Raw genomic sequence first — 23,288 nt, forward strand, 5'->3', positions numbered from 1 at the left:
ATCTACTTCCGTCGTGATACTGCCTCGGAAACCCAAGGAGGGGTCGCTATGAGTCGGGTCCGACTCGAGATCACATAACAACAACAACAGAGTTTTCCATAGCTTTTTGAATTCATTACATTATCACTTTGTACCCTCTTAGAAGACAATATGTGTATAAAGGTCTTCTGAAAACACTAAATGATTAACAGTGAGTTGGGCTGTTTGACGAGGTCAGAGTAAGGCATTGACCTTTATTTTGTAGGTTGGAGGGTAAAATACAGGTGGAAAAGAGATTTTCAAGGAAAGAAAGTGCATGAGGAAATGAAAGTATAGACTTGCAGGATCGGAAACTATTTTTCTACCAAGGTTCATTGACTAGGGAAAAAATGCCATGGAGGTAAAATGCAAGTTAATCGAGTATTTTATCTTGAGAGATCCTATGCTTGCTGGGATAATGGCAGGAGCGTCACCTTTGATACCAGATAGATACGAGTTTAAACCCTACGGCTGCCATTTCCTAACCCTAGGGCTGCCATTTCCTAGTTGTGTGGCCTCCGAAACCTAACCTCTTTGTGGACCAGATTCCTCATCAGAAATTTATGTTTATCTGAAATTGTTCTGAATATTAAATTAGATACAGTATATGAAAGGCAGTGCTCATTTGACACTTAATAAAAATATTTCCTTTCCCTTCTACTCAAAATTATGATTTGGGAGTACTATAAATAATAGGATTACAGTGTTTCAGTGGAATTTGGGTTAAAGGAGAAAAGTTAGAGAATGGAATAAATGCAGAGAGAAACAAGCTAGAACTAAGCAAACTATGCAAATACAGCAGATTTTGCAAGTTGCGGTCTTAAACACAAAATAAAAAATATTCTTTTTTGCATTTAAAAAAAGAAAAAAAAAGCTTGCAAAAGCACTGTTAAAGAGTTCGTTAGCCATACATTTTAGGCTCTGTCTCAAGATTGGAAGCCCAGGAATTTTTGAAACACTACCCTTTCTACATTTTTAGTGGTAGAAACCCCAAACTTCCTGTTCTGGAAAGTGGGGGTGGCCATCCTGTGTTTGTCCAGAAAAGGGTTGTCTCTTTCTCTGGATTGATGCTGCCATCTTACGTCTCTAAGTGGCATTGCGGCTTCACTCCTTGCTCTGAGCGGAATAAAATCAAACTGAGAGTCAACAGGCATTTGTTTCTGGCTCGACACCTCAAGGACTAAAGTAGGTGCTTGAGTTTTGAAAACTGACCATATACATTTTTTTTCCTGTAGTGGTAAAGAATTTCCTCCTTATATTTTCCTTCCTTGTCATTGTTTTAGTAAAGGTTTTTGATACAGACTTATAGAATGCAAAACCACCAGACACCTGTATGAGTGCCAAGACTCTGACTTTGCTTTCTGGGGAATTCATGGTGGAAATACCATGTTCTCTTACACCAGTCCTTGAGGCCGGAATAACCTACTTGTAAAAACAAGCCAAACTCTTTTTCTTAACATTTGCAACTTCATTATTATTTTTTAAAGTTATCTTTGCCATTCACTTTGTGTTACTGTGGAGATTTTCTCTAGCATGATCTGCTGGAACAGAAAGAAGCTAGGATTAGGGTAATGTGCAGATAACGTGGGGCTCCAACAGAGCCCTGAGGTACTTTTGAATGAGAATAACAAGTAAGGATGGTTTATAGAATTGTTCCAAGAAAGTTTGAACCAATAGCTATGGTGACAGGTTTTTCTTGGTGTGAACATGGGCAGAGGAAGAGAAATGGGGTGTGTGTGTATGGGAACGTGATTGGCGCAGTCTCTTGAAGTGCTAAGCTTAATAGGCTGTGTAGTTAGCCTGGTAGGTCATTGTGGATAGGGGAAACAGCATTGGTATTGAGGTACATGAACGCTCTAGTGTGCTATACTTGCCACAGCACCTGGGATTTGATTTGCAGATATCAGGCCCTCAATTAGTAGAAAGAAATGAATAGGAGGGAGCAGAGGTTCTGGAAGAACAGTGGTTGGGAGTGTACCAGGGGGTCCAGAAGAGAAGAGTCACAGGATGACTGAGGAACTGCGAGGGCTCTGGAGAAGGAGGGTGTTTGCAGTGTGCTGGGTCTGATGCATCCCCTTCCACCAGCACACCCTCGACCTGGAAGCGGGAACCCTGTGTAGTAGCAAAGGAATCGAGTTTGTGAGGAAGGAACTGCAAAGTGTGGGCCTGTTGCCTGTGAGTGAATAGAAGTCAGCTCTCATAGGGGAGCTTGCAAGAATGAAGCTGGTGAGAAGGGCAACTAGTGGGCTGGGACTAGAGGAGTAACCAGTTAGGAGTGTGTGTTTGGTGACTTTGAGCACAAAGCTTGATTCTTTGGAGGTTGAATGGTACCTTGTAATGCCAATTTATAACATATATAGTGGAGATGGAGGTCAGTGGAGCCAAAGAAATTGAGAAATAGGGACATGGAAGCCATAGGTCATAGAGCCTGAGCATATTTGGAAAGAGGAAGGGGAACATGATATAAGTAATAAGAAATACAAACTTGAAGTCAGCAGGTCCTAAGGTCCCAATCTTGACTGTGCTTCTTACCAACTTTGACTTTGGTCATGTTTTTTAATCTCTTTAAGCCTTGGTTTTTGTTTAGTTTGTTTTTTAGTTGTGATAAAACTTAGTTTTTTTAAAGAATAAAACACAAATGGATGCTGATAGTACCTGCTGAGTGAGAGAATGCCTGTGAATCACTTAGTACAGAGCCTGGGAAAATAGTCATTGCTTTTAAGTGTTAGCTATGTGTTCCTGTGGAACATGGAATGTACGACATATGAATCTGGGAAAATAGAAAGTTGTCAGAAATAAAATGGAATGCATAAAGATTGATATCCTAGGCATTAGTGAGCTGAAATGGACCAGTGTTGGCCAGTTTGAATCAGACAACCATATGATCTACTATGCTGGGAATGACATTGAAGAAGAATGGCATGGCATTCATCATCACAAAGGATGTTTCAAGATCTGTCTTGAAGTACAATGTTGTCAGTGATAGGGTAATATCCATATGCCTACAAGGAAGACCAGTTGATACTACTACTATTCAACTTCACGTACCAACCACCAAAGCCAAAGATGAGGAAATTGAAGATTTTTATCAACTTCTGCAGTCTGAAATTGACCAAACAAGCAATCAAGATGTGTTGATTATCACTGGTGACTGACTGGAATGCAAAAGTTGGAAACGAAGAGCAATCACTGGTAGTTGGAAAATTTGGCTTGGGTGACAGAAATAACGCTGGAGATCACGAGCTAGAATTTTGCAATACCAATGACTTAATGCAAATACCTTTTTTTTTTTTTCCAGCAGCACAAATGGTGGCTATACATGTGAACTTCACCAGATGGACTATACAGGAATCAGATTGACTACATCTGTGGCAGGAGGTGATGGAAAAGCTCAGTATCTTCAGCCAAAACAAGGTCAGGAGCTAATTGTGGAACAGACCATCAACTACTCACATGCAAGGTCAACTTGAAGTTGAAGACGATTAAAACAAGTCCACAAGAGCCAAAATAGGACCTGGAATATATCCCTCCTGAATTTAGAGACCATCTAAAGGATAGATTTGATGCATTGAATACCAGTGATCAAAAACCAGGAAAATTGTGGGATGACATCAAGAAAGCAAAAGGTCATTTAAAAGGAAATGAAGAAAAGACCAAAATGGATGTCAGAAGAGACTCACTCTGAAACTTGGCTTTTAATAGAGAGCAGCTAAAGAAAATGGAAGAAATGACAAGATAAAAGAACTGAGCAGAAGAATTTAAAGAGCAACTCGAACAGACAAAGCCAATTACTATAATGAAATGTGCAAAGACCTGGAGTTAGAAAACCAAAAGGGAAGAATACGCTCAACATTTCTCAAGCTGAAAGAACTGAGGAAAATATTTAAGCCTCAAGTTGTGATACTGAAAGACTCTATGGGCAAAATATTAAATGAGGCAGGAAACATCAAAAGAAGATGAAAGGAATACACAGAGTCACTGTACCAAAAAGATCTGGTCGATCTTCATCTGTTTCAGGTGGTGGCATATGATCAAGAACTAATAGTATTGAAGGAAGAAGCTGCACTGAAGGAACTGGTGAAGAACAAGGCACCAAGAATTGACAGAATACCCACTGAGATGTTTCAACAAATGGATGCTCCACTGGAGGCCCTTACTCGGTTATGCCAATGGATTTGGAAGACAGCTACCTGGGCAACTGACTGGAAGAGATCCATATTTGTACCTATTCCAAAGAAAGGTGATCACACAGAATATGGAAATTATTGAACAGTATCACTAATACCACATGCAAGTAAAATCTTACTGAAGATAATTCAAAAACAGTTGCAGCAGTATATTGACGGAGAACTTCCAGAAATGCAACTGGATTCAGAAGAGGACATGGAACGAGGGATATCATGGCTGTTGTCAGATGGATCTTGGCTCAAAGCAAAGGATATCAGAAAGATGTTTACTTGTGTTTTATTGATTATGCAAAAACATTTGATTGTGTGGATCATAACAAATTACAGGTAACATTGAGAAGAATGGGAGCTCCCGAACACTTGATTGTGCTCATGAGGAACCTGTACTTGGACCAGGAGGCTGTCGTTCACGCAGAACAAGGGGGCAATGCATGGTTTAAAATCCAGAAGGGAGCTGTATCCTTGTCAGGGTTGTATCCTTTCACCATACTTACTCAGTCTGTATGCTGAGCAAATAATCTAAGAAGCTGGCATCAGGATTGGAGGAATAATCATTAATAGCCCGGAGTACGCTGACGACACCACTTTGCTTGCTGAAAGTGAGGATGACTTGAAGCACTTACTGACGAAGATTCAAGAATACAGTCTGCAGTATGGATTACATCTCAATATAAAGAAAACAAAAATCCTCACAACTGGACCTATAAGCAGCATCACGGTAAATGGAGAAAAGATTGAAGTTGTCAAAGAGTTCATATTGCTTGGTTCTGCAATTGATGCCAGGGGAAGCAGCAGTCAGGACATCAGACGATGTATAGCATTGGGCATATCGGCTGCAAGAGATCTCTTTCAAGTGCTGAAGAGCAAAGATGTCTCCTTGAGGACTAAGGTGTGCCTGACATAAGGCGATGATATTTTCAGTCACCTCATATGCATGTGAGAGCTGGACAGTGACTAAGGAAGACAGAAGAAAAGTTGATGCTTTTGAGTTGTGGTGCTGGCGAAGAATGCTGAAAGTACCGTGGACTGCTAAAAGATCTAACAAATCTGTCCTGGAGGAAGTGCAGCCAGAATGCTCCTTGGAAGCGAGAATGGCCAGACTTGGTCTCAACCTACTTTGGTCATGTTGTCAGAAGGAACCATTCCCTGGAGAAGGATATCATGCTTGGTAAGGTGGAGGGTCAACAAAAGAGGGGAAGGCCCTCAATGAGATGAACTGACACAGTAGCTGCAGCGATGGGCTTAAGTATAGCAAGCATCATGGAGCTGATGTGGGACCAGGCAAAGTTTCATTCTGCTGGGCATAGGGTTGCTGTGAGTCAGAGACGACTCGATGACACCTAACAACAACAACATGTGTAGTACAATGTTTATATATATAAATAAGGGGTTCAGAGGTGAGCTATCCAAATACTGGGGGGTTAGAACAGTGTATTACTTAAATTGGGGGGTGGGAGGTAAGGACTATTCATCTTGGAAAGATGTAATCTTTTTAAGAATCTGAAAGATAAGTCTGACAGCATTCCCCAGTGAAGCAATTTGGGCCTTCTCTTTGTTGGGAGGTTTCTGATTACTGATTCAGTCTCTTTAATTGTTATGAGTCTGTTGAGATTTTCTACTTTCTCTTGAGTCAGTTTGGGTAGGCTATGTGCTTCTAAGAATTTGTCCATTTCATTCAAGTTATCAAGTTTATTGGAATACAGTTCTCTGTAATATTTTGTTATGATCCTTTTTAGTTCTATTAGGTTATTTGTAATGTCTCAGCTTTTTTTTTTTTTTAAACTTCCTACTTTGGTTATTTGCATCTTCTCTCTCTCTTTTTTATTTCTTAGTCTGGCTTTTAAAAGTTTGGCAAATTTCTGAAAGGTGAATCTAACGCATAATTATATAGAAGCCTGTGCCCAAATGGTTCATTTCCACTTAGGCTAGAGCTAAATTGGACTTCATTGCATCAGTGTTACTTTGCATTTTTGTCACTCTACAGTTTGTGAAGAGCTTCTACAGGAATGTTCTCATTTGATCCCATAAGACATCAGTAAGAAAGGTAATTAGTGTTCTGATTTATAGATGAGGAGACAGGCTCTGAGAGGTTGAAGGGACTAAAAACTGAGTAGGACTGACTGTTGTAGCCTCTGATAGCTGATGTAGTATGTTTTCCCCTGAACTTCACATAGCAGGGAGGATGTGGGTTAAAGCAGGCATTTCCTAGCAGGAAGGTTGTTGATGGATTTGGATTACTGAGGGAAGTTGTAGAGCCTTGTTCATGGGAGGGACCTGGAAGATGGACTTCCTCTTTTCTGGAATGGTCTAGGTGCTTGAAGGCTAGAGTGGCCCAAATGGCTTGTGCAGGCTCTGCCTTGGCCTGTGGTTCATTGAGTGCCAGGGTGTTAGGGTATTTCCTTATGTAGGAGGATTCTGGCTAATGAACAGTGAGACCAAGGTTTCTGTTTCTGATCTCTTTACTAGCTCTTTCACTCTAAAATGGTGAGGCTAGTACTACCCATTTCCCTGCTTTCTGGACTTGCTGTGTGATAAATGGGGGCACTTGAAATCTTCAGAGTTTGATAAAATGTTGTGGACCATTTTCAGAAGAGTGCTTAGCCCTGGGTCATCAGTGAAACGTGCCCTCGTGATTGTGGGATGAGCTTATCGAGGCATAGAATAGTCTCCTTTGGTTTACGTCAGGGAAAAGCAGGTTGTCAGGAAGAATAAACAGCCCTGCTGTGGTCTCTTACATTTTGAGGACACCTAAGAAGGAGTTCTGGTGGTGTAGTGCCTAAGGCGTTTGACTGCTAACTAGAAGATTGGTGATTCAAACCCACCAGCACTCCATGGAAGGAAGACTGGACGGTCTACTTCTGTAAAGATTTACCCCGCTGGAAACCCAAAGGGGATTGCTATGAGTCAGAATTGACTCAATGACAGTGAGTTTGCTTTTTTTTTTTTTTTTAAATGAATTAAGGGGTCTCATACCTAGTGCTGTGGGAAGTGATGTGCAGGCAACTTCAAGGCAGAGTAGGCAAGTGGAAAGAGCCCTGGATTTGGAGGGGGGGGGACTAACTAGATCATGTTCAAGCACTGGCACCAACTGCCTTTGTCACCACAAACAAATCATTTAAGCTCTCAGCTTTAGTTTCCTTATGTATAAAAATAAGGCAAGTGACATGGTTCATATCTGTGGTTCTTTGCAGCTTTGCAGACAACTGATCTTCCAGTACCTTAAGAATCTATGTATGTCAGACAAATACTTTGACCTGGCAATATTTTATTCAGGAATTTAAGCTAAGGAGGCAGTCATTGATTGTGTGTGTGTGTGTGTGTGTGCGTGCGCGCTAAGGTTTAGCTCAAAGGATATTCACTGCAGGCAGAGCAGTTTTAGTACCAAAACATTGGATGCAAGTTTAAGGTACAATAGTAAGAGATTGGTTAAATAAGCAGTGATGCATCCACCTAAGAAAATACTGTGTGGCTTTTAAAAGTGTTTTTATAGAATAATATTTAATGATGTAGTAAAACTTGCACAATATATTAAATGAAAGCTCAGTTTACCAATGATCCCATTTTTGTAGAAATATCAGCGTATAGTAATAACATATATAGAAGACAGGATGGAACACCGTACAGCAAAAGATTAACATATCTCTGGGAGGTAGTTAATGAGTGATTTTTTTCTTTTAATGTAACTGATGCTTACTGGCTCCTGCTATTTGTAAGGCACCATACTGAATGCTGAAGGATGTCCCTGCTTGCAGATTCCTCCAGGTAATGGGTACTCTGTTCTCTTTGCCTTCCTAGGAAAGGCAGCAGGATGGCCAGTGTGCTTTCCCGGCGCCTTGGTAAGCGATCCCTCCTGGGAGCCCGGGTGTTGGGACCTACTGCTTCAGATGGGCCATCAGGGACCATCCAGCCCTTGGAACCTCAAGTGGAGCTGCTGGAGAGGGCAGCTCAACAGCCCTTCCTCGCTTATAAGGACAGTTCCTTCCAGGAGCAACCCAAGGAAATCCTCAAGATTCCTAGTATCTCAGGCCTCCAGCAGGTGGCTTTTCAGCCTGGGCAGAAGGTAGGTTGGTACCCAGTGTGTACTGGTGTCTGCTTTACCCAGGCTGGGGCTGAAAGGCCTCGATTGCCCCCATGGCAGGTGGGAAACTCTTTGGGCTCCATTTTGAACACAGACCTTTTCCTTCCAGCCATGTGGCACTTGGGCAGGTGGGCTTCCCAAGAGAAGGTGCCATCATTAGCAGGCTCAGAGCTCCTCAAGGCTCCCTTCATGACAGTGTTATTTTGAGAGAAAGCTGGCAAGACCTGACATCTACAGTTCTGGGCTTTAGCCTACTCAAAATCTCAGTTTGAAGCATGGCCATAGGTCCGTTTCTCTTATTCTACTTCAGTTTGCCATTTTCCAAAACAAGGGAAGTAATCTCAGACTTAGATAGCTAAGATTACATTTTTGAATTACCTTTAGATATTTTGAAGAGATGAAAATGTTTCTTTATTCAGAATTCAATTAGGATTTCCTTTTTCCTCCCCTTCTGGCAGGCCCAGTCATCATCATCTACCCCGATATTAGATCGTGTGGTTCTCCTTCATTGCCATCTCAAGGGTTCCTCAAGAGATACTCTACTTTCTATCTCCCCTCCCTGAGGCTTGTGTCCTCCAGACCTCTCTTCCCACAATGCAGGGTGTCTTGCCAATGTCCAGGTGCCCTTTGAGAGAGGTCAGCGTACCTCATCACCTTCTACCCACTTGTCCCAGGTGGACTCAGTATTCTCTGAAGGGAGAAGTATAGGGTATGAGCAATTCACGGCAGCAACTGGGAACCAGCAGATATTCAGGGACAAGGCAAGGCAGGGCACGAAATCAGGAGGAATGGACAAAGATTTCAAATGTGAATAAAATCCCTAGAAGCTGTTCACTGACTCCTGTCTAGAGAGTTTGTAAGGACCTGTTTTGGGAAGAATTGATCAGTTTGGCTAGCGTGGGTGCTCAGATGGGAAGCAGGTGCTTGGAAGCATCTAGCTGAATTAAAGATGAGTGAGGCAGAGAGGCGGCTTGTGGTAGACAGATTCTGACTCCTGGAGGTTGGGTGCCATGGGAATCCTTTAGGGGTAAGAACTACCAAGTGCTGACCACTGTTGCTGTTTTTCTTCCTCCCAGGTTTATGTGTGGTATGGGGGTCAAGAGTGTCTAGGACTGGTGGAGCAGCACAGCTGGGCAGAGGATAAGGTGACCGTCTGGTTGTTGGACCAGAAATTACAAATCTGCTGCAGAGTGGAGGAGGTGTGGCTCGCAGAGCTGCAGGGCTCTGTTCCCCAGGCACTGCCCACAGAGCAGGGAGCCCAGGCACTGGCCTACAGACCCGTCTCCAGGAACATTGACGTCCCAAAAAGGTTCGTGTGAGAAGAAGCTGATGTGAGGTGTTAGGTTGTGGGCTATCTCGTGAGGGAGGGCTGGAATGTGGGAGTCATAGGTTATCTAGTGAAAATCTGGAACAAATGGGATACAGAGAAAGGGTTAAATCCTTTAAAAATCCAGAATGACTGTAACCATCCAGAATGATATTTCTGGTTTGGTCAGGGGCTATTCTTTACCCTGTTCATGCTTATACTACATCCAGATCTTAGTTTTCCATGAGAAGAGGCAGAGAAGGAAACTTTCTGAATGGGCCAGGTAATAAATATTTTAGGCATCAAGAACCATACAGTCTGTTGGAACTACTCAACTCTGTCATACAAAAGCCATCAAAGATAGTACAAAAACAAATGGGTGTGGTCATGTTCCAATAAAATTTTATATTTATGGACACTCACATTTGAATTTCATAGAATTACCATGTGTCATATGGCAAGAAATGGCATTACTCTTCTGATTTTTAAGAACCAGTTTGAAATGAGAAAACCACTCTTGGTTCGCAGGCTGTACAAAAATAGGGAGCAGGCCAGATTGGGCCCACAGCCCATAGTTTGCTGACCCCTGGCTTATATACTCAAAACCACAGATGATGAATGAAGAATGTATATTTTGCTTAAGAATTTTATGATATAACATTTCCCTGAGGACATACATCCTAACTTTTCTATTCTTTACCCTAAACACATTGGCCTTTTTAAGATTTAAGAAGAACATCTCCTATCAATTCGGATTGTCTGATATACATGACAACAACAACAATATACAAGATGTGCAACAGTTAAGCCTGTTCCACCTCACTCTCTGATATGGTCCCTAATGTTGTTTGTGGTTGTTCCTGTCAGTGAGAGTAGAACCAGTGGTTTGGGACCAAAGTAACAACATTTGTGATTGTGTATTCAGTGGGTACTGGCAAATAATTTTTCTTTCTATTTGATGAAAATGACAATATAAAGTTCATACAAAAAAGAGGATGTTAATATGTTTTGTGGGAGCTCTGGTGGTGTAGTGCCTAAGGTACTTGACTGCTAACCAGAAGGCTGGCGGTTCAAACCCACTAGCCACTCCTTGGAAGGAAGGTCAGGCAATCTACTTCTGTAGTGATACTGCCTCGGAAACCTAAGGAGGGGTTGCTATGAGTCAGAGATGACTCGACGGCACATAACAACAGCAACTTCCATAGTGATACCACCTCGGAAACCCAAGGAGGGGTCGCTGTGAGTTGGAGATGACTTGACGGCACGTAACAACAACAAATGTCCGTCGAGTCGGACCCGACTCATAGCGGCCCCTCTTTGGGTTTCCAAGGCAGTATCGCTATGGAAGTAGATTGCCCAACCTTCCTTCCGAGGAGTGGCTGGTGGGTTTGAACTGCCAGCCTTCTGGTTAGCAGTCAAGTGCCTTAGGCACTACACCACCAGAGCTCCATGTTTTGTTAGTACTCTTGATTTAGCTGCTTCACACTCAGTCACATACGTTACTGGACCTGAATTATAAAAGAATTACTTAATACAGTTTTTTTAATTGGACGAGCCACATAGATGTTCATTTTAGACTAAGTTTTCATAACACTATAGCATTAGCTTAGCAATGGCTCTAATTTTACTTCCAAATAGTATAACTATATTGATTTGAAAATTTACATATAAAGTATAGAATTCTGCTGTATAAAGTATTAGAATTTACATTGGGAGATTTATGTTAGTATATTTGTGTGTTGGCTTATGGTAATAGGTTCTGTTGACATTCAGAAGCTCTTGGAATGTTTCTGCAGGGAGAGCTTGGTTAGTATAATTGTTCCCTATTGAATTTAAATACAAGATGGAAAAAGAGAGATAATTTTAAATTCTAGTGGGTGTCTTTTATCCCAGTGCTTTATTTCATTGTTTTGACTCTTCTCTCTTTCCTTGAAATAAAATTCTCCACTTTAAGCTACAGAATTAGGAAGATAAGTCAGGGGAGAATGGAGCTGCCTCAGGGTGTCAGCAGTGGGATGGGGACTGACCTACTTACACTGGGGTTGATTACCATAATGCACATCATTTGGGATGAATGTTTTTCATGAAATATTAGGGATGATTGGAATAGGGGTTCGGAGGGGACAGTTTAGAAGTCTAAAATTATCATGTGAGAATAACCAGAAGCAGCGTCTAGTTCTACAATGGTCATGAATTAGCTGTTTCAGGAAGTAACCTTTCACACTCTTCCATTTGAATCCAGGAAGTCAGATGCAGTGGAAATGGATGAGATGATGGCAGCCATGGTACTGACATCCCTGTCCTGCAGCCCAATTGTGCAGAGTCCTCCTGGGGCCGAGGCCAACTTTTCTGGTGAGAAAGTGGGGCCTCAGTGGGTTCTGGGTGTGGCAGATGCCCAGGACTGACTTGTTCTGCATATGGCAGCTAATTGTGGAAATCACCAGCCTGGCAATAGGAGTCTCTCACTTCCACCTCAAACTTGCTGAATGACATTTAGTTAGATGCTTCCATTCTTTTTCCTCAGTTTCCTCATGTGGGGAGAAGTTTCCTGGTGCATTGTGAAGATGATTGAGCACAGGACTGAGCCTCACTGGCCACTTGAGTAAGTTCTTCTATGGGAGTAAGTGAATGAGGCACGTTGGTGGGGGACCTGAACAAGGCCAGTAGAGGAATATTTAGTTCACAAACATTGGAAATATACTAAATGGTCCCCTAGTGGCCTCAGAAAATTCATGCCCCATTCCAAGTGCCTGATTCAGCCTTGTAAATTAATGAGGGCCTACAGGCCAAGGAAGGTGCCCTGGTGGCTCAATGGTTAAATATTTGGCCACTAACCAAAAAGTTGGTGGTTCAAATCCTCCAGTGGCTCCATGGGAGAGAAGACCTGGTGATCTGCTCCCATAAAGATTATAGCCTAGGAAAACTGATAGGCAGTTTTACTTTATATGAAAATATAAAGATCATACAAAAAGCCTGTTACAGGGTTGCTGTGAATCAGAATTGACTTGGTGATGCAACAACAAAACAGACCAAGGACCTGAAATAAATTAGCTTCAGTGTAAAATAAATCTGATTGCTTAATAAAAACTAGTAGTATTACTTCAAAACAAATTTGTAAAGTAAAACAAAATTCTTCTAGTTTGACTTCAAAATACATTATCAGTAATACTGAAGGAAGGGTTTGCTAGATATTAGAAGTTTGACAGGACTGGTAGTACACCTGAAGTTTTTTTAATTTCATTATAGAGCTGGCCTAACTTACTCCCAAGGAATAACTTTTTCATTAGTGAGATCTGACTGAATTGCAAGTTACTTAGGAGCTTGTAGGAACATACGAGGTTAGCTTTAGGCACGTGCCAGGAGGAAAGAGTGGCCTTTATAATTATCCCTCATAAGTAGTCTCCCTACATAGAAGTAAGTTTAAAGGCACGATAAATCACTTCTTTATTGTTTCACCCAAGGACTAAGCTGCTAGAGTAAGTTGGTTTCACTATGGTGGGATCTAGTTGTGAAGTGTGGTGTTGTGTGCTTGCTCTCTTAACACTTGGAATTATATAAGCAAAAAGGAGAGGAAAAGAATCAACTTCAGGCTCTCAGGAAATTCTGTGAACTTAAGAGAGCTGCAGAGATTAGTCCACAGGGTGAGGATCTAGGAGAGTGTCGTAAAGGGAAGGGAAGGAAAATCATTGACTTCAATTCCCAGCAGAAGTGTGTGTTGTGTGTAAGTATGTATTACATAGGTATGCACACAGGCACATGTTCCAATATACACACATTTCACTGATAATATGACATAATCCTGATAAGTTGCTTCTTGACAAAAAGTTTTTAATTGACTTCTAAAGATTTTTTTCCATTACAATATATTTCTGATTTTATTGCTGAAGTCAGTGGAAAATTAAGGCTTCCTTGTGCTCATTTCAGCAGCACATATACGAAAAATTGAAATGAGTTTCTGTTAATGGTGATGGAATAATTTGGAAAAGGATAGTGGTGATGGTTGTACAACACAATGGGTGTAATCAATGTCACTAAATTATACATGTAAAAATTGTTGAATGGGGAAATGTTTTGTTGTTTACATCTTTACCACACAATAGGCTTCCTTGGCAGCTAATTATAATTATATATATAAATAGCTAATGATAGAAATACTCTACGTGTGATGGATATACAACAACAAACATGTTGCTCTGAACGTGGATATTGCACGTGAGCCACCTATTCCCGTTGGTCTCTGTATTACTTGGATGGCTGTGTGTGTGTGTAGAGAAGGTAAGAGCACAGGAAATTATACATATTTCTTAAAAGTTCACAGTAAACGCTCAGTGTTCAGATTTTCAGTGGAGCAATTTATTTTCATGGTATTGAATATTAACCTATTGGCCTTGCCCTCTAGGAAAACTTACTGTCTCATAAGTAGAGTGACTTATGAGTAACTTATCTTTATCATATAATTGGTAGAGTTGTTGTTGTTATGTGCCGTCAAGTCAGACATGACTCATAATTTATAGATTAACATATGATGTTAACGTTTTGCTTTGTTTTCCATTTTTCTTAGTTTGTGTGCCAGTTTTCAAGTCTGAGCCATTTGAGCCCTGTTCCTTTGAAGGGAATGCCTGCTGTTTTTGTAGGGTTTGCCTCTGCCTGACCTGCCCCTTATCCCTACAGTCCTGATCACTCCAGATGTAGTTTTCCCCTGCCTAGCACTTCACCCCTGCTAAGTTTCCTGAATGGATGTGTGTGGCTTGACCTGTTAACCTACTGGCCTGTCAACTGGTCTCTGTGTCCTCTGGTTTAACCCTCCTGTGTAGATGTAATAGTAATCTGTGGCTTTCCAGAAAGGGAAAGCCACAGCTTAGAGACTTGACAGTGATATTTAGGAAGGGAAGATTTACATGCATCCCATCCCATTCTGTTTGGGTGGATAAGAAATTTAAGGAGACCCTGGCTTGAAAACATGGACAGCTGGCAGTCTGTTCTAGGTGACTAGGTCAGCGTATAAGCAGTTTGTAATATTGAGCAGGATGAGAGAATAGCAGGGGGATTTTATCATTGCTGTAAAGGGTGTGGTGTGCAATTTTGACAGTCAGAATAAGGAGGCTCTTTAGAATGCCTGTAGTAGGAGTTGGGGTTTTGGGGGACATGAGGCATAGTGCCTTCATGCTTCACAGTTTTTCCCCTATCCTGCTACTTCTGTGTATCAACATTTCAGATTCTCCTATAATATAAATTAATCAAGATTTATGGCCTAGGAATGAAAGAGTCTGTGTTGGGCCTAAAGCAACCTGAAGACAGGCAATTTAAAAACTGAGAACTTAACACACCTCACTCCACCTCCTCCCTATTTACTGCTGGGAGCAAGGCAGTCCGTTCAGGGCCACATCAGGCATAAGATCCTCCAATCATTTTACGATTAGTCTGAATTACTCTCAGAGGTTGTCTTCTCCAAATGTGTCCTTCTGAATAAAAATAGGAACAACCTGGGCTGCAGCTAGCGCTGGGAAATGCTATGCCCTCCTGATCGTTGAAAGAGCCCAGTGGTTTCTTTCCACTCACAGGTTTTAGTGTTCTTGCTGAGGTTTAAATTATTGAAAGGCATTTTTCAAGAAAAGCTAGTCAAGATGCTTTAACTTAGCCTTTCCATTCTGAATAGGATGAGTAGCTGTAAGGAAAGCTTTCCAAGTGGTATTTGACACACTGTGTGTGTGTGTGTGTGTGTGTGTTCGTTCTCACTCACCGTTGGAGCCCTAGAAGGCAGGAAAACTTTTTTTCTCCTTCCCACTCTCTGTTTTTACTGAAGCTCACAGAGGGGAGGTTATTTTCTTCACTACTCCCGGAGTGGCAGCCTTCGGCAAAGCCAGAGCCAGGAGTCGGCCTCCAGAGCCCAAGCTCACAGACCAGAATGCATGATCTCCCTACTTGGGCTGTCAGTGTGGAATCTGGCATAGACAGGGCTGTGCCAGAGGCCTGCTGAGATACAAGCCCATGGGCATCTTCTTGTCTTCTCTCCCACCAGCTTCCCGCGTAGCCTGTGACCTGTGGAAGGAGAGCGGTGATGTGTCTGACAGTGGGAGCAGCACAACCAGTGGGCACTGGAGTGGGAGCAGTGGCATTTCCACCCCCTCACCCCCCCACCCCCAGGCCAGCCCCAAGTATTTGGGGGATGCCTTTGGTTCCCCTCAAACCGATAATGGATTTGAAACAGATCCTGACCCTTTCCTGTTGGATGAACCAGCTCCACGCAAAAGAAAGGTACATGGTATAGTGGGAGTGTGAGTATGAGCTGGGGCTGGTGGAGTTAATGTTTAGGCAGCAGCTGGGAGCAGGGACAGATGTTCCCAAACCTGTCATTGAGTTGATCCTGACTCATAGCAACCCCCATTGGGTTTCCAATGCTGTAAATGTTTATGGAAACAGATTGCCGTGTCTTCCTTCAACAGAGCAGCTGGTGGAGTTGAACCTCTGATCTTCTGGTTAGCAGCCCACTATGCCACCAGAGTTCCTTTAGATATTCCCAGGTTCCACCTAATTTTGTTTTCTTCTGCTGCTTCTGTTACTTCATGATATTCCCAGGAGCCTACTCCTTTTCATGAATGTAGTTCTGTTTTGTTTTGAACCTCTACCCCAGTCCCTGCCATCTTTCCTGCATTGGTGCAGAGGCTTATGCATGAGAAGTCTGTTGAGGTCGTTTTCATGGCAGCAAACCCTGCTGTTTGCCATTAGGACCATTTCTTGGGTCCAGAGTCTCTGGTTCCTGGTTGTCAATTCCTTTGGTTCCAGAACTCCTTCCTTAAAAGGGAGTTCCTCTTTTGTTGGGTTCTTCCAGAAGGCAGAGGGTAGTAGCCAACTGAAGGTGAAGTCTCCACTGGATTAGGATGAGAGAGAGATGAGGGAGAAGAACATATCCTAATCACCTAGTCTGCCTTTTCTCCTAGAACTCTCTGAAGGTGATGTACAAGTGCCTGTGGCCAAACTGTGGCAAAGTTCTACGCTCAATTGTGGGCATCAAACGACATGTCAAAGCCCTCCATCTGGGGTAGGTATGGAGCCCCCCATCTTTGCCTGTGGTACCATTCAGGAGTTCCTCCACCCTGCTAATTTCTTGTGACCCATAGCCCAGAATGCTTTCCAGAAAAGCATTTGCTTAGAATGCCACATTTCTCCCTTCCTCTCTCTGTCAGGGGTTTATCCCTGTCCCTGTGCCTGGCAGTATAGCCTGTTGAAAAGATATCTTAGCTAGGAAGGAAGGACCTTCCTATCACCTCAGATGATGACACTGAATTTGCTGTTGATGGGAAGGGAGCTCTGTTCATCTTAGGGATGAGTCTTCTTGCCTCACTATAGGAAGCAAGATACCTGGTTTCAGTTTAGAAGTAGAAGTAGGGTACTTTGGTTCAGTTACTCGTGATACCCTGTTACAGTAAGTATAGAGGCCACATTCTGGGAAGTGGGGAGCCAGAGCTGTATTAGCATTGGCCTTCTGGACCAAGGGTCTTATTTCTATGCAGAGCTGGGGCTGAGCCTCATGGCTGTTCATAACAGAGGAACTGACTCATAGCCCTTGAGGAAAGAGTTTGACCACAAGTAGGTGGAGCCCAGGGAGGACTTGTGGCCTAGCTCAGAGTTGATGACTCCTGTGGGAGGAGAGGTTTCCACATGTTCTGTGAGAACAGAAGCTTTAGGTGCTAGGAAAAACAATTGCCCTTGCCTAATCCCCTGGTGATACCACATCAGGAGACGGGTTCCTGGGTGTTCTCTTGGGCGCCTTCCCAGACTTGCTGGTGGCTCTGAACACCTTGGGTTCACCTGTTTTTGAACTGAGTCAACTTGCATCTAATCATGGCCATATCTCCTTCCAAACAGGGATACTGTGGACTCTGACCAGTTCAAGCGGGAGGAGGATTTCTACTACACAGAGGTGCAGATGAAGGAAGAATCTGCTGCTGCTGCTGCTGCTGCTGCTGCTGCTGCCAGCACCCCTGCCCCTGGGACCCCCACAGCTGAACCAGCTCCCATCCCGAGTGTGACCAGCACACCTCTTGCCATTCTTCCGCCACCTCCTCCCAAAACCCAGTCCTCAGGCCCAGAACACCCTGGCTTAGAGTCTTACCTGCCCTCTGATGCTCTCAGCAAGTCAGCTCCTGGTTCCTTCTGGCACATTCAGGCTGACCATGCATACCAGGTACAGGACTAGAGCACTCTGGGAGCTGTGAAGGCATTCAGTGTCTGACTTGGGACTGGCCAGCCTTATCAGAGACCACTGACAATGCTAGCTGAAAGCTGAACCCTTCAGCCCAGATTGCTTATCTTTTACTTATACAAAGAAGGAAAAGGAAGATCATTGCATGTTCAGATAATGGAAATTCCAGAGTTTTAAATTGGTAGCTGTCTCAGAAAGACAAGGACCTTCCTCTGGAATCAACAGAGAGAAAGCCCTACCTCTAGAGCTGGCACCCTCGATTTGAACTTTTAGCTTGCTAAACATTGAGAAGGAGCTCTGGTAGCATAGTACTTAAGGCACTTGACTGCGAACCAGAAGGCTGGTGGTTCAAACCCACCAGCCATTGCTCGGAAGGAAGGTTGGGCAATCTACTTCCGCAGTGATTCTGCCTTGGAAACCCAAGGAGGGATCTCTGTGAGTCAGGTCTGACTGCACAGCACATAACAGCAAACATTGAGAAAATAAATTTGTTTTTTAAGCTAAAAAAAAAAAGTACCTGTCACAAGTGGTGACAAAACATCTAGCTGAATCCCTTAGTAACCAGGTTAATTTATTTGGGCTGGAGAATTATTACATCACTGTTTGTGAAAAGGGATGGAATAGTGGAGTAGGGTTCCCAGAACAAATCTCTAGTTCCTGGTATTGTGTTACATTAACAATGCAGCAGGCATTTTTTTGAATATCTACACTGTCTCAGGGATTGGTCTAAGCTTTCCAGATATTAAAATGAGACATCATTCCTGCCCTTCTAAGTGTGTGTGGTTTAGCTGGGGAGAGAAATGAATATATAACTCTGATTAATTATAATAAATAAAATAATTAAATATAATAGAATCCTCAAATTGTAATAAACAGTCCAAAGTTCCTTTACTGGAGGTGCAAGCAAAGTGTGGGTCCAGGAAGCAACAAACCTTCCTGGTTCCAAGCCTGTGTGGTTGGAAAGTGGTTATGAGGAGGTAACGCTTATGGTGGTCTTCACTGTACACTGTAGGTGCTCAGTGTGCAACTGCTATGTGCCAGTTTTTCTTCAAATCTTTATCAGACCCTGGGCTGATCTGCAAGTTAGTCATTAAAAAGCTATGCTTTCAGTAACAAAGCTTTTTAAAAATCCTGATAAGGATGAGTTGCTACTTAGCTTTTTCAGGTTTGTCTAACTTCAGGTGGCCCCTCCGGCAGCTGTGGCTGACACTGAGAGTGTAGCTAATGTTTTTACAAACAGACCTAAACGTGTGCATCCATGTGAGTCTTGTCTATTTCCAAGAAGTTGACTGGGGATGCCGTACACTTATTCCAGCAGTGCCACCCATGCTTAAAAGGCTCTTAGACTTTTGGAACTGCCTATAGCATGCATGTTCTTGGTAGGTGATCAAACTGAGCTTTTAATCCTTGTGATGATTAAGTCATGAGGCTGGCATGTCAGCCAACTCTGAGAGCAATTACTAAAAATTCCAGAAGATTGGAGCTTTGGGGTAAGGAGATGACATCAAGCATTTGGAAACTCTGGTATTTCTCTTGGGAAGATACATCTCTTATATCCCAGTATTTCTGGTCACCTCACAGACACAAAGATGTACCTCCTACAGAAGGTGAAGCGCAGGGATGATTACTAGACTTCAAAAGCTTTCTGAGATGGAACCTTGACTGACACTCTCTTGTCTCTACAGGCTCTGCCATCCTTTCAGATCCCTGTGTCTCCACATATCTACACCAGTATTAGCTGGGCTGCTGCCCCCTCCAGTGCCTCCTCCCTCTCTCCGGTGAGTGACCCTCAGCACTTCCTGGAGCTCTGGTATAAGCCTAGGGCTCTTTCACACCTAGTGCTGGAGGCCTCTAGCCCCTAAACTTCTCAAAGATCTTAATCCACTCTCCCGCTTCCATAGCCATCCCCAGCTGGTCATAGGCTCCCTTAGAAAGTGGAAGAAGGGTGCTTATAGTATGGAAATGAAGCAGGTTTATTGCTAAAAATAAATAAACAAATAAATAAATCCCCAAGCCCATTGTCTGTGGGTGCCAATTATTATTTTTGTTTAGAGAGGAGGGGAGAGAATTCTCTATAGGATAGTCAGAAAAGAAGTAGAAGAAGGTGGGAAGAAATGAAGAAGATAGATATGCAGAATGGGTCAGAAATCTTCATGGCCACATGGACCAATCCCTTAGCTGCTTGTCCTTAAACTGAATAAACTACAAGTCATTTTTAACGGCACATAGTGACTTCTAGTCTAAATATCTACAGGAAGATTATCGCACATTGCAAAACATAAGTGCTAGAAGGTGCCATTGAACCAGTGGAATCCGTCCCCTTTGTTTTATAGATGGTTTAACTGTCTAAATCTCCTGTAAGAAGCAGCCCACTGAATGGCCCACAAGTGGCTGCCCTTGGTCTCTGCCCTTGGGCCCACTCAGTCTTTAGCCTTAAAGGCTTGCATCTCACTCTTCAACCTCACCTCCATTCCCTGGCCCCTGTTACAGAGCAGTCACCTCTACCTGGAATACCCTTTCTGAGAAGGCATCATTGCCTGCATATCAGTGCATGACCTAGGGACCAGTGCTTAAAGGGGCTCCATCAGTGTTGCTGATTAGGCTGTAGGAGTGCTTCTCTCATGTCTCTTGACTACTTTCATGCTCGTTGCCTGAACTTTATGGCCCCTCTCCCTGTGCCTAGGTCCGGAGCCGGTCGCTAAGCTTCAGCGAGCCCCAGCATCCACCACCAGCAGTGAAATCTCACCTGCTTATCACTTCTCCACCACGGGCTCAGAGCAGCACCAGGTGAGATGTCTGACATCTTGCCTTCCTTTCTGGTTTCTGTCCCCACCATCTCCACTGGCAGTGGGCACTCTTGAGTCCTCCAGACCATCATCACTAGAGTTAGTACAGAGAGGACAGTCCAGATGGAGAACATACTGGACGGCTTTCTGTGCCTCTGGCCTCCTGCCCTCTGGTCCTGTTGGCTTCAGTTCTGAGCCACCCATTCCAGTCTCCGAGTGTTTGCTTAGCCTCAATTGGCTGCTCTCCAGGTCTAACCACCAGTGTGTGACTCCATGTTCTCATTACTCTGTCTTGGCAGGAAAGCCCGTGGGGAAGCTAAGAAGTGCCGCAAGGTGTACGGCATCGAGCATCGAGACCAGTGGTGCACAGCCTGCCGGTGGAAGAAGGCCTGCCAGCGATTCCTGGATTGAACCTGTCCAACCGGCTTATCCTCTTTTCTTTCTGGCCCTGACCTGCAGCCGGATGACAGAAAGACACATGTGTCACAAGAAGCCCTCAGCAGAAACCTGAAAGATAAAAGTGAAAATGTGGAGTTTGGGCTCAATTGGCCAAGGTTTAACACTTAAAACATTTTTTTTCCCCATGTGGGAACATTTTACTTTTTAAAAAAGAAACAAAATATTTGTTTCCCCTAAAAGAGAAGAGCCAAAACTTACCAAGGGTATTCTACAGTGAACCAGAGACCAAAGAATTAATTACCCTCCCTTTCCCACACCTTGTTGCTCTAGGGTATTAGTTTGTACGTATCAAAAGAAGGATCAGCTCATTCTGTTTCTTGCTGAGTTGGTGAATTTTTTGTTTTTCAACTCATCCAAAAGGGACTGTGAGCAAGGTGAATTTACTTTCCTTTAAAAAAAAAAGTTTCTAGCTGTTCACTCAAGAGAGCAGGACCCATCACAGATGGGGGTGGGAAGAGTGAGTATCTGCACTTTTCCAAGGTGCCATTTCCTCTTCTCTGTCTGAATCTGGAGAAAGGAGCTCTTGTCCTTCTCACCAAGCTGCTTCTGTGGAAGTATAAAGGGAAACCCTTTCTTGGTGGCAACTGTTTGAATCTGGGTTCCCTCAGATGTTGGGCTTCCTCCCAACAAATATTATATGGCTTCTTCTCAAAGCCCAGACTAATAAGTTTTTAAAGACTGTCCCAAAGTAGCTGAGCCAAAAGGCTAATGATAGTTCACTTTTTGAAATGTGGCAGTTAAACACTACCTTAATCATTCTTTCCTATTTCTCTGAGGAAATACTAGAGGGTTTTAGTATCTGTGAAGCTCTCTGGTGTTATTTCCCTTTTGATGTTTCTTTCCTCCATTTATGAAAATGATACTTCTAAAACACTTTGTTTTATTGTATGGTTTATTCTGAAGTCTTTATTCTGGATACTTTATTAAAGTGCCCTCTTACTTTGGTGACCTTCAGAGACCCTGGCAGGTTCTTCACTGGGGATGTTTTATCCCTCCCAAAGCTGCAGGTAGGGATGGCCATGGAGGGGAGAGAGAGAGAGAAAGGAACAGATAGGAAGGCAAGTGACAGCTGGCTCCCATGATGGAGAGGAGCTGACAGGTCGCCAGTGGTTCCATTAGCCAACTTGCTCCTTTAGGAAGGATCTGATCTTCTTCCTAAGGTGAAGAGGAGCCCAAGGCTCTTCAGTTAAGGCCAGAGAGTTTTGGATTTTTTGACCAGTGGGGCTCTCTAGTCAACATGATGTGGAGGGTCAGTTTGATGGTTATAACCTTCCCAGATGTCTGCTGAGCACCGTCTCTTGACTGAAGGCAGGATAGTGGAGGTTAAAGAGAGTTTTGGGGTGGGGAGTGGGGTAGGGGTGTGTGAGATTCAAGCTGAGGCAATCATGTGAAGAAGATATGGGGTTGGATTTGCAGCCACCGAAGTTTAGGCCTTCAGTGTTTCTGGACACCACAGAATTTAAGGGAACCTGGGGTGCATTGCTTGTGAGGTAAATAAGCAAAGATACTGTTGGGGAGGGAGTTAGGGAATTTATTGCCATGCTAACTAGTGATTAATAAAGACTGGGTGAGATGGATCCTGACAGCAGGGCAAGTTTTTGTTTTCAAGCCTGACCTTTCTTCTAAGCGTGACTTGTTAGAGAATTCCCCAGGGCCCGCTTGACATGGCTACTGATGCCAGCTGTCTTGGTAGGAATCCTGGACTTGTGTCCCAGATGTCAGGAGCTCAGGGAATTACACCAGCCCACCTTTTCTGGGACTGACCAGCAGCGTCCACCCCTTGGTTCTAATTGAGACTCTCCTATTGGTCCCAGATGAAAATACCTGGCTACTGAAGCTCCTTCAGCTGACTTCCTATGGGAAATACAATATACTTTTCAATCCAAGACACGTTTAGTAGTTTTTTGTTTTTTTTTTTTTTTTAAACCCTGCAAAACTAAGAATATTGGTGTGATGTTGTGAAGGATGATAGTGGCCTGGGTTTGGTGATAGAGGGAAAGGCACACTTATGCATGGGTGTCTTTGGTGGTGATGGAGTATATTTTTATAACTTAGTTAAAAAATTTACATGGAATTCTGACTCTTGGGTAAAGCTAGAAACTAGACCAGCAAGTTATGGTCCAGGGTTCTTCCTCTTTTCACTTCTGCTTCATTGAGAATTAAAAGCTAACATCAGGCTGCTACTTTTCCTGATCTCTTCACTCCCCATGTTCACCTTCAGATCTTACTGGTGAGGGGAGGGAGCATTTTG

General features: G+C 43.2%; 1 protein-coding gene across 1 annotated transcript; it reads left to right on the top strand.

The window, feature by feature from the left end:
- The first annotated feature begins 8,013 nt into the window (after positions 1–8,013).
- ZNF395 (zinc finger protein 395) lies at positions 8,014–20,989 on the top strand. Its single transcript, XM_007938726.2, has 9 exons — positions 8,014–8,265; positions 9,360–9,592; positions 11,832–11,941; positions 15,609–15,844; positions 16,528–16,628; positions 17,456–17,774; positions 19,478–19,570; positions 20,476–20,579; positions 20,878–20,989. The coding sequence occupies exons 1-9, from the start codon at positions 8,014–8,016 to the stop codon at positions 20,987–20,989; spliced, it is 1,560 nt and encodes a 519-aa protein (XP_007936917.1).
- The last annotated feature ends 2,299 nt before the right edge of the window (positions 20,990–23,288 follow it).

Source organism: Orycteropus afer, unplaced genomic scaffold (genome assembly GCF_000298275.1).
Source record: "Orycteropus afer afer isolate SDZICR_OR568_19922 unplaced genomic scaffold, OryAfe1.0 scaffold00053, whole genome shotgun sequence".
Taxonomy (NCBI): domain Eukaryota; kingdom Metazoa; phylum Chordata; class Mammalia; order Tubulidentata; family Orycteropodidae; genus Orycteropus; species Orycteropus afer.

Coding starts and splice junctions, on each gene's coding strand:
- ZNF395 (XM_007938726.2), top strand. CDS start 8,014: ATGGCCAGTGTGCTTTCCCGGCGCCTTGGTAAGCGATCCCTCCTGGGA. Junction 11,942..15,608: donor GGCCGAGGCCAACTTTTCTG/GTGAGAAAGTGG, acceptor CTCTCCCACCAG/CTTCCCGCGTAGCCTGTGAC. Junction 17,775..19,477: donor AGGCTGACCATGCATACCAG/GTACAGGACTAG, acceptor TTGTCTCTACAG/GCTCTGCCATCCTTTCAGAT.